General features: G+C 39.5%; 1 protein-coding gene across 3 annotated transcripts in view; it reads left to right on the top strand.

The window, feature by feature from the left end:
• The window catches only part of TENT2 (terminal nucleotidyltransferase 2), a 50185-nt gene that overhangs the window by 13084 nt on the left and 22290 nt on the right, over positions 1 to 14811 (top strand). For all 3 annotated transcript variants that reach the window (XM_033085725.2, XM_033085727.1, XM_033085724.2), the window contains exons 9-11: positions 2548 to 2624; positions 7460 to 7588; positions 9705 to 9748. In XM_033085725.2, the coding sequence (XP_032941616.1) occupies positions 2548 to 2624; positions 7460 to 7588; positions 9705 to 9748 (250 nt within the window). The remainder of the gene's footprint in view (positions 1 to 2547; positions 2625 to 7459; positions 7589 to 9704; positions 9749 to 14811) is intronic.

Here is a 14811-nt window from a genome sequence, read left to right as displayed (position 1 = left end):
TGCAAACCCGGAAGTGAGAGTTGCGAGCCGCGTGGAGAGCCAGCAGGGCCACGGCTGCTGGGTAGAGGCGGGGCCACGGGGCTGCGGCTGCTGAGTGGAGGCGGGGCCATGGGGCCGGGGTTGCCAGGTTCCTGTGGGACCAGTGCTGCTGGGTGCCTGCGGGGCTGGTGCCGCTGGGTGCCCGCGGAACCGGGGCTGCTGGGTGCCTGCGGGGCTGGGGCCGGGGCTACCAGCAGGGCCGGGGCTGCTGGGCACCTGCGGTGCCGGGACTGCTGGGTGCCTGCAGGACCGGGGCCGCTGGGTGCCTACAGGGCTGCTGGGCCGGGGCTCCTGGCTAGAGGCGGGGCCAGGGCTGCTGGGTGAAGTCGGGGCCACAGTACCGCAGCAGCCAGATGGAGGCAGGGCCTCGGCCAGCAGCCAAGCCGGGGGAACTGGGGGCAGAGCCTCACTGCAAAAAAAAAAAAGTGCGCCTTATAGTCCGGTGCGCCTTATATGATCTGCAAAGTTGCAAAATTTGCCTACTCCCGGGGGTGCACCTTATAGTCCGGTGCGCCTTATGGTCGTGAAATTACTGTATATTTGTGCAGAGTAAAAACCAGTATTGTTCACCGTCTGGTTTTCTGTATTGCTTTTGTGGAGCAGAGGAGTGGCAGAGAATGTAATCATTTTAGGTTGGGATTTTTTTTTATTGTAGTTAATTTTTGTTTCGTTTCCTGTCTTCACAGTTATTGTTCTCTTAGATAACCTGTCACCTCCATCCATGTTTTGTCTTTTTATTTACGCATTTGTCTCTTTCCACTCTCTTACTGGCTCTTATCTTTTGTAAGCTTAGTTGTACAAAAAATGGATACTCACGCATTTTTTCACAGAGTTCTTGAAAAATGGATTGGATATCTTGTATCCTGGGCACTAAGCTCATCTTTGCCAAAATTGGAAACTCAACTTTACAAGCTTCCTGTGAAAGTTAGTTTTTTGATGCCCTGATGCTGGGAGAATGGTCAAATTCAATGGGTGTTATCTCTGTATCAGGAGATGCACATTCTGATGTGTTACAATTAACTGAAATATATATATATATCTCATGTAGAACTGGAAATTACTGTTTCCCCTTACTTTGATTCAGTGAATGAAAAAGCATTCAGTTGATATTTGTTTTCTTTTATAACCTTTAAACTTCAGGGTTTATAGTGCTGTAAAAGTAAGAGAAGATTTACTGTACTTAAAGACTTACCATCCTTTTTTTTTGATAGTCTTTCCCAGGAGATTATTCTAATGCTGGTTCTGCTTCCAGCAAGACTTTAATCAATTATCAAGATCTTTATACTACAGAAGATACAAAACCTTCCTCTTCTGCTACAGTTGATGTTCTGTTGATTCTTTTCCTCTCCTTTAGTGCTTTTTGTAGAACTTGAGTCCAAGCAGTACAAAACCTTTTTCAGTTGCCACCACTGCAGCTGCTATTGAACATGCATAGTAAACATGCAATAGAACTTGCTTCAATTGGCATCTGGTAAATAGTCTTCTTGTCAGTTTGGATTAATTGGAATTACACATGCAATCTGAATTTTTCCTATTACATTTGCACAGGCAGTTAAAATTCTTATGGGTATTCATGCTTATATTTGCAACTGTGAAGTGGTAGCTGAAGCTTGTTTATTTCCTGTAGTTATGAACTATATTCTTAAAACATTGGTTTTAAGAAAAACATAGGTTATGCTTGGTACTAACTCAGGTTTTAAATTATACAGTGGTTTTGAAGCAAAAAAATGCTTTGATGTAAAAAGTGTATAAAGGATGTAAAAAACCATAAAATGTTCAAAATATATAGACTACATTAAAAAATTTCCTCAAATTATTGCCTTTTATCAAATTTAATGAATTTCAGGTGTCCATGTTCCCCTTATATAGTCAAGAAAAATCTAAAGAAATATTGGGTGAACAAATACTATGTAAATGAAACTTGTGCATGTAAAATGGAAATAGCTGTATATAACAGCTACTTCTTTGTCTAGTAATAGACTCTTCTTGTTGCAAGTTAATGTTGATATGGCTTATTGACCATGAATGCAATATAATTTCTTGAGTTCTTTGAGTAATTAGGCTCTACATGCTCTATATGCCCCTCAAACTTGGGGGCAAGTTGTATTGTAAATAAAACAGTTAGTACTTGTTTGCCTTATTTAATCTTAACAGAATTAAAAGTATCTAAATGGTTTTATTACAAAACATGCAGTGTTTGCTCAGAATTGGTTTTATTCCAAAGTACAGATTCTCTCTTAAAAGATATCTTAAATTGTCTTAAAGTCTAAATTTATATCTACGTGTATTCTTCATGCAAAACAACAATTGCGATTTTATAACAAAGGAGTTCAAGTCTGTAAGTGGCTGAGGCGCTATAAACAAAACTAGCGGAATCATGGCATTTAAAAGTCTGAAGAAAGCTTTCAGGGCTTTATATTAAACTTTTCTCCATATCTGTTGTAAAGTAAGTAGTAAACATTAGAAATTGAATACCATGATGCTTGACTTTTTTTTCCTCCCTAATAGCAATGTGGATTTCGACTTGAATGTGAACAATGTGATAGGTATAAGAAATACATTCCTTCTGAGAACCTATGCATTCAGTAAGTTTTTATTTTAATATTTTCTTATTTCTTTAAACTTTGCTTTTAGAGTTTGTGTTTTGATATTGATGTGCTATGAAAATTTAATAGATTACTATACAGATATATATATTTACAGTAATTTTATGACTATAAGGCGCACTGGATTATAAGGCGCACCTCTGGGAGTCGGCAAATTTCACATCTTTGTGCATTATATAAGGTGCACCGGACTATAAGGCACACTTTTTTTGTGCAGCGGAGATCCGGGCCGCACACTACAAAGTAACAAATTAGTAACGGAATCATGTGATCGGGGGGCTTACTGGCAGGTGCTCAATTTGCAAACATTTTTCACAGATTGGCGTAGGCTTTAAATGCAGCCCCAGGCGCCCTCCCCGTGCCCAGCACTCCCACCCGCCCCTGGCGCCGGCTGGCGAGGCGCGGCTCGGGGCTGCCCGCAGTTCGGGGCTGCCCACAGTTCGAGGCGGCTCAGGGCTGCCGTAGCTCGCACTTCTGGGTTGGCTTGGGGTGGCCGTGGCTCAGGGCTTCTGAGGCCACTGGCTCCTTCCTTCCCAGTGTGGCTCTTGGCTGCTGGGGCCACCTGCAGCGGCTGGCTACCTCCCTCTCGGCGCGCCGGCCAGGACTGCCAGCCGCCTCCCTCCTGGCGTGTCGGCCGGGGCTGCCTGCGGCTACCACGCGTCTCCCTCCCTGCGCCGCTCCTGCCGACTGTGGCCGCCCGCTCCTGCCCCTCCTTGCGACTCGGCACTCCCGCGGCACCACCCCCTTCCATCATGGCACTTTGGGTTGGCAAATGTCGCAACTTTGTTCATCATATAAGGCGCACCGGGCTATAAGGCACACTTCCAGGTTTGGGCCAAAATTTTAGTCATGAGGGTGCACCTTATAGTTGTGAAATTACTGTACCTGTTTAGCTACATTGAGTAGTTTTAACATAAGTTATTGTTGCTCATTCTAAATACATGGAAAAAATCTGCTAGGTGTGTTTTTAATTGAATATTATAATATTCGGACGATAACAAAGATTCTTTATATTAAGGTCCTTTCTACTGCAAGGGCTACTTCAGGTATTCTGCAGATAATAAGATCATGACAGTAATGGTTATCTAATGGTATAGTCTCCAGCTTCTTTTATTTTCTTACAGCCAGTGACAGTATGGTTGGCTGATAGCCATCTATGTCTGTTGCAGAATATTTCCTTGGAAAATCCAAAATACTGCTTTGTGATTTATACTGATCCCAAATCGAAATTGGTTTGTTTCTGCTCAGGGGATAGCATTTTAGGGAGAGATTGTGAAACAACCTTGTGAAAGGAAAGTAGTAACAACAGTGGTAAACTGATGGTTTCTTTCTTAGCATTGCAATGTCATTTTGCAGATAAGTACATAAAGGAGTGTTCCTCAGCTTTTTTCTTCTCGGGCATTTGCATTTGTTCCTTTACTACCTTCTTCAGTTTTTGCATAAAGGAATTTCTTTCTATTTAGGGTAGGCTGTTACCAATAGAAATTAGTTTCATTAGTTAATTTTTACTAATATTTCAGTCAGAGTAGTTTATCTTCCATATTCTTGTTACTAGGAGAGTCTACAACTTGTCCTGAATCAGTTGGTTAACTGTGATTGCGTCATACATTCAGTAAAGTGTATAGCTGGAAAAGGATTTGCTTCCAAGTTTAAAAATATTAGGAAGCAGTAATTGTCACTTATGACTGCAGATAAGCAGTCACTTCACAAAATCTAATGTTGATACATGTATTTGTAGCTTCTGTCATAGACTGTCCTTACTATTCTCAGAAAATCACTGGGCAAACAAATCCAGATGTGAAAAGAGTAGCGGAAGCAGTTCTAGTATCCCACCTTTTCTTCTGTTCTGCTCACTTTTATATGGCCAGTAAAATTACAGTAAATTCACGAATACAAGCCGCACTGAGTATAAGCCGCATCTCTGGGTGTTGGCAAATATTTCATTCTTTGTCCATAAATAAGCCGCACCTGAATATAAGCCGCTCTGTGGTTCGCAGCGAGGACCCGCGTGCAACAAAGTTGCCAAATACTAACAGAACGGTGGCATGGCAGGGGGTTTACTGGCTCAACTAAGGCTGTGCAGGCTCGGCCCGCTAGGGGCTGCTGACGGGGCCAGGTGGCCCAGCCCGGCGCTGCTGCTCGGGGCTGGCCGCCACCTCTGGGTTCGCTCGCCCCGCTCCCGCCGCGGCGCTGACTGGGCACGGTGAGAGCGCCCTGCTCGCGCCGTGGCGCCGGCCGGGCACGGAGAGAGCGGCCCACTCACGCCGCGGCACCGGCCGGGCATGGAGAGAGCGGCCCGCCCGCGCCGCGGCGCCGACCGGGCACGGAGCACCCCCTGCTCCTGCCACGGCGGCGGAGGGCGGGGGCAGAGCCCCCCCCACCTCCTCCCTGAGCCGCAGCAATGGCCGCACGGGGGTCCCCCCGTCTCTCCCCTGGGCTGTGGCAGAGGAGGGAAGAGAGCTCTCCCGCCTCTCTCCCCGCCCCCCGTGCTGCCTGCAGGGAGCCAGGGCAACACAGTAACACTGTAACAATTGCGGAATGCTGGCTTTTACTGGCAGGTGCTTGGCTCGGCGCCCTGGCTGGCACGTCTGGGGTTGTAAATGTCAGAAAATTATTCACAGATTAGCCGCCCCCGACTATTAGCCGCACTTCCGGGTTTCCACCAAAATTTTTGTCAAATTGCTGCAGCTTGTGTTCGTGAAATTACTGTAACTTCAGGTTTCCTGGTGAAGGCTAAATAATGTTTCCTTGAGGTAAAGGAGTGAGTTAGTAGTGAAGGGAGACATGTGATTGAAAATATTATCTTCTCAGTGTTCTGGGCCTTGCTAAATAGTCAAACTGTATCATACAGCATGTCTGTCTTGTCTTCCTTGGACAAGAAAACTCTTGTTTTATGACATAAGGCGCACAAAACTAAATGGAAGCTTTTATCAGACTGTCTCTCTCCATACTTTTATAAGTCATATGAGCAAGGCTGGATGGCCTTATATGTATTCTCTTGCTCACTTAAATGTGTAGTTGAAGGGCTTCAACCTGCATGGGTGAAAAAAAATTATCAAATTACCTCTTATGTGGAAGATGTATTGGTCGGTTTTCCATTGGAATAAATTAGACGCTCAGGCAAACAAGGGACTAACTATCTTAATGAACATGATAAAAAAGCTAAAACTCTAAAAATGTCTGTGGATGCTCTTCTGTCTGTTTAGAAGTTAACTCTTCTGTGTTGGTGCATGAGTGCTCTAGAAAACATCAAGAATGATGAGGCAAGGTGAGACAAATGTCCACAATAAATGTAGATAGATTAAACAGAACTAGAAGGCGAAGTCTGTGCTTTTATATTGCCAGAAGTTGGTTGAAGGGAGCATGTCTGTGATTAATCAGCAATTTTTGCTAGCTGTTTTGCAGTTAATGAAAGTTGGGCTTTATAGCATTGTGCAAATAACATTACTGAGCATTTTCTTGAGGAGCAGCTTGTATCAAAGTATCAGACAAAGTTTACTGACCATATTGCACACTAACTTTGTTATACTAATTAAAGGGACCAGCAGGCAGAATTTAATATCTCAAAATGAGGTCAACTGAAAAAGGTCTTTTCTACTGAGACATAAAATAGCTATGTTTGAAACTGGAACCTATTTGCATTTTTCTCTCATGAAAAAATTCTATTCCAATTAATGTATCTTCATGTGGTGTCTGTACAGTACTTTTTTGGCATCTCACAATTAGCGTATTAAGTTTTATTTTTCAGTCCATCACTGGTGAACAATGTCAGGAATAAGGTGATCAGTGATAAGGAGTTTGGTTGTTTCCAAAAGGTCTTCCAGATCTAGTAGGACATCCATTCTGAGAAGAGTACCACTTACATGGGCATGTATGCTGAATGACTCTGAATATGTTGTGAGAAAATCATGCTTGACAGTTTTACAGAATAACAGAGAGCACCCCGGCTTTGCAGTTTTAAGATGTCTTTTGTCCTTGTGTCCTGATAAGCAGAATACAAAACTTTGCATAATGATGTCAGATTAGAAAAGATACTCCAGAATGTTTAAGCTTTTAACACCATTGTGAGGCACTTCACTGAACTGATGATCTGCTTCTGCATACCTGCAAATAATACAGTATGCTGGAGAGTCCCAGGAGTTTGTGGTGAATGATGTCTACCTACAATAGATTAATACCTTAATTAAAAGGTTATCTATATTCACCAGAAACTCACAAGACCATACCTGGAATATGGCTGTATTTATGTCTTTCCTCATGAAATGTATATGTATTAAATTAAAGACATACTGTATCTAACATGTCATCTACATAAAAAGCTATTGAGGACAAGGCAAATATAAAATTTATGTTTGCATGAAGGGGTTACTGCTCTCAAGTATCCTAATATAAACTTAAGAATCAGCTGTGTCTTCCAACCACAAGAATTGTTTTCTCTGCCTTCTAAGTTTGTATAGCCTAAATAAAAAAATAACATAGGGTCTCCCCTGGCAACAAGTTATCAGAGAAAATTTGTATGATGAACTGCAGAGACCTTAGAAGTAGAAAATGATGCTTTGCAAATTTCCTGGTATAGCTCTTGTAATGTGTCTGTGGATTGTACTACTCAAAAGGCTGTTTTCAAATGCAAATATTTTGTTTTAATTTTTGTAGGATGGATAGTAGTTGTGGAATAACTAAGTAAATTCTATTAAATGCCTGCAGAAAGTAACCTTAGAATACAAAACTACTGTGTTGATCAAGAAAGAGCAAATGTTGATTAATTGCTGTCTAGTTAAATGTACTTTTTTGAGACGTGTTTATTTTACTTGCAGTTGAGAATCGAGTTCGTCCATTAGTACTTGTTATTAAGAAGTGGGCAAGTTTTCATGAGATAAATGATGCCAGTCGTGGTACTTTAAACAGCTATAGTCTTGTGTTGATGGTTTTGCACTATTTACAGAGTAAGTATTTTTTACATGTTGAAACTGTCCCTCTTAAGTTCATGTTTGTGTAGTTTTCCTCTTTAATGAAATTAAACAAACAGTCATCATCTTCTACACAGAAATATTTAAAAGTAAAGCTAGTTTCCTTAGTGTTGCATTTGTCTTTAACAAGTGGACCTGTTCTTTGGAGGCAGATTTACCAGCTGTAAAAAGGTCGAAAAAAAAAAAAAAAGAAAAGCACCTGCAGGACACTGTGTAGCTAGCTATAGAATAAACTCAAATACTAGTTCACGAAAATGCATAAGGATATTTACTGTAGTCATCTCTGGGAGTTGTAGACACCTCTGCCACAGCTGTCTAGGAAAGGGGGAAAAAAGCATTCAAATAATTCTTTTCATGAAAAACTGTGATCACTCAGCTGTCTTGGGATGATCAGCAGTCCACAAACCAAAGAGGAACCTTCTACCTGTGTTTCCTCAGCATTTTCAGTGGGGGGAAAAAAAAGGCATGAAAAAAAAGCACCTGAGGTGTTGCCCGGTACACTGTACATGCATCTAAGCGCCAGATTTTTAGGTTCTCATGTTTTATTCATAAAGATTTTGGGCTTTTTTTTCCCCTGCTATATGCATGTGATATTCCTGAAAATAGCCTGTGTCCTAGAACTTCTAATAGAGATTTTGTTGATGATATGTGGCGGGAAAAAAGAACACCTGCCTTCACTAGACAAATTTCTTTTCTATACTACTTAAGTAATTTCTATATTATTATACTAATGTGGGTGTCTTTGGACCCAAGTTTAGTGTGGCTTGAGTTTGTTTTGTAGATACATCACTCCCTTGCACATGAACTTTCTTCCAGATAATATATCTAACTAGCTTGAACAGTAAGAAATGGAAACTCATAGGGCAAGTGCTAGTGGTAAGTGGTAATTTTTCCCTTCCCATCCATTCTCTTCATAAAGCTTACTAAAGCGTACACACTGAGATACAATACCTTGATTGTATTGCTCAGATTTTGTTGCCTTTTAGTAAGGTAGAGAACTGGAAAGTATCCAAGACATTGCAGAAACATGAACACCCACAAAAAAATAAAAACGTTATTGAAGCAGCTGTGATAATTTTCATAGCAGTTCTGTTAGTATATTCTACTTTTTGAAGATACTCCAAGCACATTCTGAGAATTCTGCTGTTCTTATTCTTAGTCCCTATGGAAAAAGGATTCTGTAGCATCTCTTCACCTGTAAACCTTGTTGAAGGGTGAACTAAGTCCCAAGTCTAGGACCTGTGTATTGAATTTATTTATTATTTTCCCTAGTGAATGATGTAGACCAATTTCTTAAACTATGCTGAGGACAGGATGCTAATGCTGTGGCAGTTCTATAGCTGCTTTAGTAGGGTGTGAATACTTTGGGATTTTGGTCCATCTATAGGACAACCTAATCTGGGTGATTTTTTTTTTTGTCTCCAATTTATATGATTCAGTAGATGCACTCCCAATCCATGGTTTTCATAAGTGTGTTTGTTAGTATTGTTAGTGACTGCATGGTCTTCATAACATTACCAGACCATAAAGTTAGCAGACCAGCTAACACTATTAGACTGTATTTCTGTATTTTATGGGGATTTTGCTAGATATGCCTACTAAGTGTGTTGAACATTTTTTAATAGTTTACATTTGGAGACTCAGTATGTAATACTTGGCAGTTGAAAAATGTGTTCTCTTGCAGTAACTGTAGACTTGTTCATAGAATTGTAGTAGATGTTAGGAAAAAAAGGTGAGTGAAGCTCTAATTTTTTGTTTGGGGAATCTAGTTGATTTTCCTATAGTCATGAATTAATATGAATTTCAGAAATAAAGGTGTACCCAGTTGCTAGAATTTTTCAATGCCTTTTACATATAGTAGTATCTTGGTAAAACCTTTCATTAGCTGAATAAAGTTCCTATAGTACTGTATAGTACAAAATATAGTAATGAGAAATGTTTCCCAAATAAAATGGGAAATGAATGAAACTAAAGTTCTGGATAAATGTTTTTAAGATGAAATTTCAATGCAACTCTTTGATGTGGTTGTTATGATATTGCTTCCTGTGAATTATATGAATCACAACAACTTTATAAACTTTTTTTTTTATAGCCTTACCTGAACCCATCCTTCCATCCCTCCAAAAAAATTACCCAGTAAGTGTTTCTTACAGATTTACTACATAATGTATGTGTGTGACCCTGCTTCTCTAAGTATATGAATTCTTAATTATCTCTGATGGATTAAGTTGATTTAGTAGTCTGTAGGTCAGGTCATTGATATACTATATCTAAGTGTGAAAGAGATTATTTGCTGCTTTTAAGAATTTCTTTAATGAAAATTCTCTTATGTATGGGAAGATTTGACACACAGTTAGAAGAAAGTGCTAATGAAAACCACTGACCTAATTCTCTATGCTGGCCTGGAAATATCCCTGTGTCAGCTCTAACTTGCTGAATCCTATTTCTTGCTATGTTAAGTAGTGCTTTTTCATCCAGTTCTGATGCTTCAGATTTCCATACTGTCCCACAGCTGCTGAGTTGCCTGCTATTTCCATGTGCAGAAAGTGAGTGATACATGTTAACTAAGAAAACTTGAAACATCACGACAATTTACTTCAGTCCAACAAGCGAACATCTTTTTGGATCTTGCTATTGCAGTCAGATCACACTCTGTTCATTACTGAAGAACTTAATGAATCAGTATGCTTTGGTCCCTGCAGAATTTCGAGTGTTATTAGTGAGATTTATTCTAAGAAAAATTATCTAGAAGTAAGAACTGCCCTCCTAAACATTTGTCTGTGCACAAAAATGCTATTGCTGGATAGTTCTATGCTGTAATTTATTTACAAAAATTCCTTGGTTCCTCCCTCCTTACCTGTCTCATATGTGTCACTTAAAATTTTTCTTTATTCATAGTTAATGTAGTTTGGTGTTCCTGTCTACATATGGGGGTTTTTAACTGGTTGCTGGCAATTGTGCCAAGCTAGTATGAGAAAGCTGTTCTGTCTTTTGCCTGTATTTCCCACAATGCTGAAATGGGAATATTTAATGGTGCTGAACATCAGGGAGAAAATACTGTGATGTCAGCCATTTTGAGTAATTAAGTTAATTGAGATGCAGAAGAAAGCATTGAGCAATAATTCACTGCAGTTTTATTTGTGTTATAAATCTACTTAGGGATACCTGTGCTATATTTTTATGGTCTTTATCTTTTCCTGTGTTTTTTTAATGGTACTCTATACCTTCTAGTTTCTTCATTGGGAGTACTGAAAAGACTTTGAAACTATCTTTCATTTTTTGTATGCTTTATATCTTTATCTGAGAGATTTTTGAATTGCTAGATTTGGTAATTACAGTAATTTCATGATTATAAGCTGCACCATTTTGTCTAAAATTTTGGTCTGAACCCGGAAGTGCAGCTTATAATCAGGTGCGGCTTATATATGGACAAAGAACAAAAAGTTGCTGTTTTAGTTTGGAGGACAGGTGTCTGCTGAGAAAGGCGGGAACTTCTCTTTGAAATGGAGAATGTAAACCCCCTCCCTGCAAATTATTAGAATTTTGAAATCAAGGGGCTTTCAGGCAAAAATATGGGAATTAGGAATAACAGTTCTTTACTAGGGAAATTAAAATAGAAATACAGTACTGCAAAGAAACAAACTCCAAACCCTGACAAAGTCAGAGTACAACCTGACACCCCGTCAGGCACGGTGTTGGTAGCAGTCCCATTAAATGGTGGCTGCAGTCCTCCTGCAGTGACAGATGTGGCTCAGTTGGAGCAGTGCTCCTGCAGAAGGTGCAGTTTCCCTCCAGGGCTCCAGTGGTGATGTGGAGAAATCTGGTTTTCCTCTGGAGTCCAGTGGAGAAAGGGGCTACCTTAGTGTCCCAAAACTTCTGTTTTTATCTTGGTAAGAAATGTTGGGCTCTTTCCCCTGGCTGGAGCAACTACCAATGGGATGCAGTAATTTTATCAGTCCCACAGTGGGACTCGGTGGCCATTAGCAGAAAATGACTCTTTGGAGGAAGAATGGGTTGTGAAAAGGTAAATACCCGCCCTGGCTTCAGTGGTGGCCCATTAGCAGAATATCTGCTGTTGAGATAAGGATCACTGCCCCCACCCTCAACAGATGGTGATAGAATAGATACCTTTTATCACACTCTGTATTGTAACCCAAGACAGTTGCCAACACCCGGATGTGCGGCTTATAATCAGGTGTGGCTTATAATCGTGAAATTACTGTACATTTCATTAAAGCTTATGTGGTGTAGTGTTCTAATTTTGTGTAGTATATTATTTAGAGAAAAGTGTTAAGAACTGGCAACTTTTGACTCTTCTGTATTTATAGTACAGACATTTATATTTGTCGTGTTCTAACTGTGGAGAGGCCTTCAATCATTAAAGCAAATATATACATTACCTTAAGCTGAAAAACTTAATGAATCTAAAAGCAAAGTTTTATCTTGTGTTGTGTGAGAATGGAAAAATGCAGGTGAGCACTGCTGTAAGAATTGCATTTTTTGCCTATTCTGATATAGATTAGATTTGTTTTTGTTGTTCTTTGTTTGTTAGTTATCTTGTATTTGGAGAATGGGCAAAATATTCTAGAATTGCTAGCAAAGTTAAAAGAATATTGTACACATGCTTGCTACAAAGCCAAATTGCAAGTATGTTTTTGATCTACTGTCTCCACTAGGACTATAATAAAATGTTTAAAAATTATGAAACTTAAAATTTCTGAATACTGGTATTTCAAAAGAATTTAGAATGAAAAATACAGCAAAACAGTTTTGGTCTTGTGGCTTGCAGTAATAATTAAAAAACATAGTCAAATTTCAGTATCAAAAGAAACCATCTTGTGATTGTAGCTGGTCTGAGTTGTGTCTCCATACAAAAACCATTCAAACATACTGCATCTTCCCTATCTACACCTTCCCACTGTTTTTTCAAAATCTAATCTGTAGCCTGAAAAACTTTTGTGATCTGCAGGAAGCTGTCTTGAATTGTTTGTATCGTACAGAAGAGACTTGCTTACAGTGAGGAGGAAACAAAAGACAGATTCTGTGTCTCAGTGTATCCTTACTGCAAATGTGAGGGGTGAGAAATCCTGGAAAGCCACCAGATTTGCACACTTTTGCATTCTATTGGGCACCACGCTGATGGGTTTTGCAATCACTAGTTTAGAGGGAGTATCAGACCGCATCAAGTGTAGGGTTGTATTCTGGAGCTTCCCTTGTCCTGTGGGTAGATTACAATAGCCCACCAAGTGTGCTCATCAGTTTTGAAGTCTATGTAGTACTTCCATGTCAGGACTTCACAGATAAGCTCTAGAGAACCTGTGGTGGCTTCAAACATTGTGGCTGGTGAACATTGCTGTCACTGACACTCAGAAGGAACCTTGTACCTGACTCTCCACTGTCCAGGAAGTCTTAGCTGAAGTGTTAGCTGAAGTCAAGATGAAATTGGGTTTCCATGAGTGCTCTGGGTGGTGAACTTCACGAGCACATCGTTGTTTATACTGCCTCAGCTTCATGTCATGTCTTGCAAAGGGTGGGGCAGAAGGTGGGAGGGTCCCTAACATGGGAGTCAGTCCTTGGAAAGACAGTTTGCTTCACACTGAGTTTCACTTTTAAATAATATAAACATGAATTAAATATTCATGTATTGGACTGGGGAAAAGGATATTTTATGTGTGTGAATATACAACATCAAGACATTATGTTCATGTTACTACTAAACTTTTTTGAACAAAGACTCTTGTACATTCAGAGTTAAGTGCAATATATGTCAAGATACTCAAATACGGATTTTATTTTGATGTAGACTTGTGTTCCTTTCCAGTGTGGAAATGGAATGAGCATAATTAAAAGCATTAACTAGCTTGAACATTAAGCATGTTGCTGAATACTGGTGTTTCTTGAAAAATCGCCCAATCAAGGTAAAGATTAGAGATCCAGCAAAAAGAGGAAAAATACTTTGGGTCACTTTTCTGGCATATCTTAAAATAATGGAGAGGTCATTTATATTTGTTGCTCAGTCAGGTCCTGAATCTAATTACTGTCTCTTAACACAGCTTGAGGCAAAAACACTAAGCAAAATAGGAACTAATTTTAATAGAAGCTGAATCTTTTGCCTTCTAGAGCAAGTTGAGAAAATGTACTTTGAATGGTGCTTTGTAATTCCATTTTTTTTAGCAACCTCACCTATGTGTAGAATCTGTAAGCTGCACCTTGTTCGGTTTGCCTAGTTATTCCCTGAGTCCCTCTAGCAGGAAGGAAAATACTGTTATCTTTCTTTTACAATGGTGAATGAAGATGAGTTGAAACTAGGGGATTATCATGGGCTGTCTGTGGCAAAGCAGAAAAAAGTATCTGGGTATCCCATAGCTGGTCTGACCTCTTATTCACTGGACACTGAGTGATTGCTTTGCTAAGGAATGACCTTGAATTATAATGTTGGTAATTGAGTTATTGAATATTGATATATCTTGGCAGAAGTCTTCACTAAATCTTGCCAATTTTAAGTAGCAATTAATTTGGTTTTGCACGTAGAACTTTCTAATATGGTAATAACTTCTTACATAACAAATTTTCTGTATTTCAGAAACACTCGGTTTTGCTGTCTGTGAGGTGATCAGCAACCAACAGTAGTTAAAAAATAAATCTTCTAACAATATCACGGACATGTGATTAATACATAGCTTTAGTTACTGTTACTGTTAATACCGTTAATAAGTCTCATTTTCTTCCAGAAAAGTAATATCAGTCTATGCCTTCTAATTTGCAATGCAAAATGTCTTTTTAAGAGCAATTTTCATAGTGACATAGCCACTAAACCAAGTGGAAATGAGAATTACTTTTATTTGTCTCTTAAACTGGGTGATGGGAGTTTTAATAGCTAGCTGCTATAGACTGTAACCTGCGTTTTTACTACAGCGCGTGTCTAGAATAATACACGTGTATTTTCTTGAAAGCAAAAGTCTTTCTGGGTAAGATAAACTTTGCTTTATCTGATATCTTATTGCTTGCCAGTAAAAAAATAGCTTATTTTAATGAAAAATAATAAAATAAAGTCTAACTTTTTAGCTGCTGTCAACCTCACTGTGGTGGCAGAATTTTCTTTCAAATGAGAAGTTCTCAGTAATTCAGATATTCAAAGTGTAAAAAAATTAATCTTGTTCTCCTTTTCTACTGCCTCCAAATGCTTACTAGTCTTAGTA

Source organism: Catharus ustulatus, chromosome Z (assembly GCF_009819885.2).
Source record: "Catharus ustulatus isolate bCatUst1 chromosome Z, bCatUst1.pri.v2, whole genome shotgun sequence".
In the NCBI taxonomy this organism is placed as follows: Eukaryota; Metazoa; Chordata; class Aves; order Passeriformes; family Turdidae; genus Catharus; species Catharus ustulatus.
The sequence above is the reverse complement of the archived record's forward strand: the minus strand, read 5'-3'. Positions and strand labels throughout refer to the sequence as shown.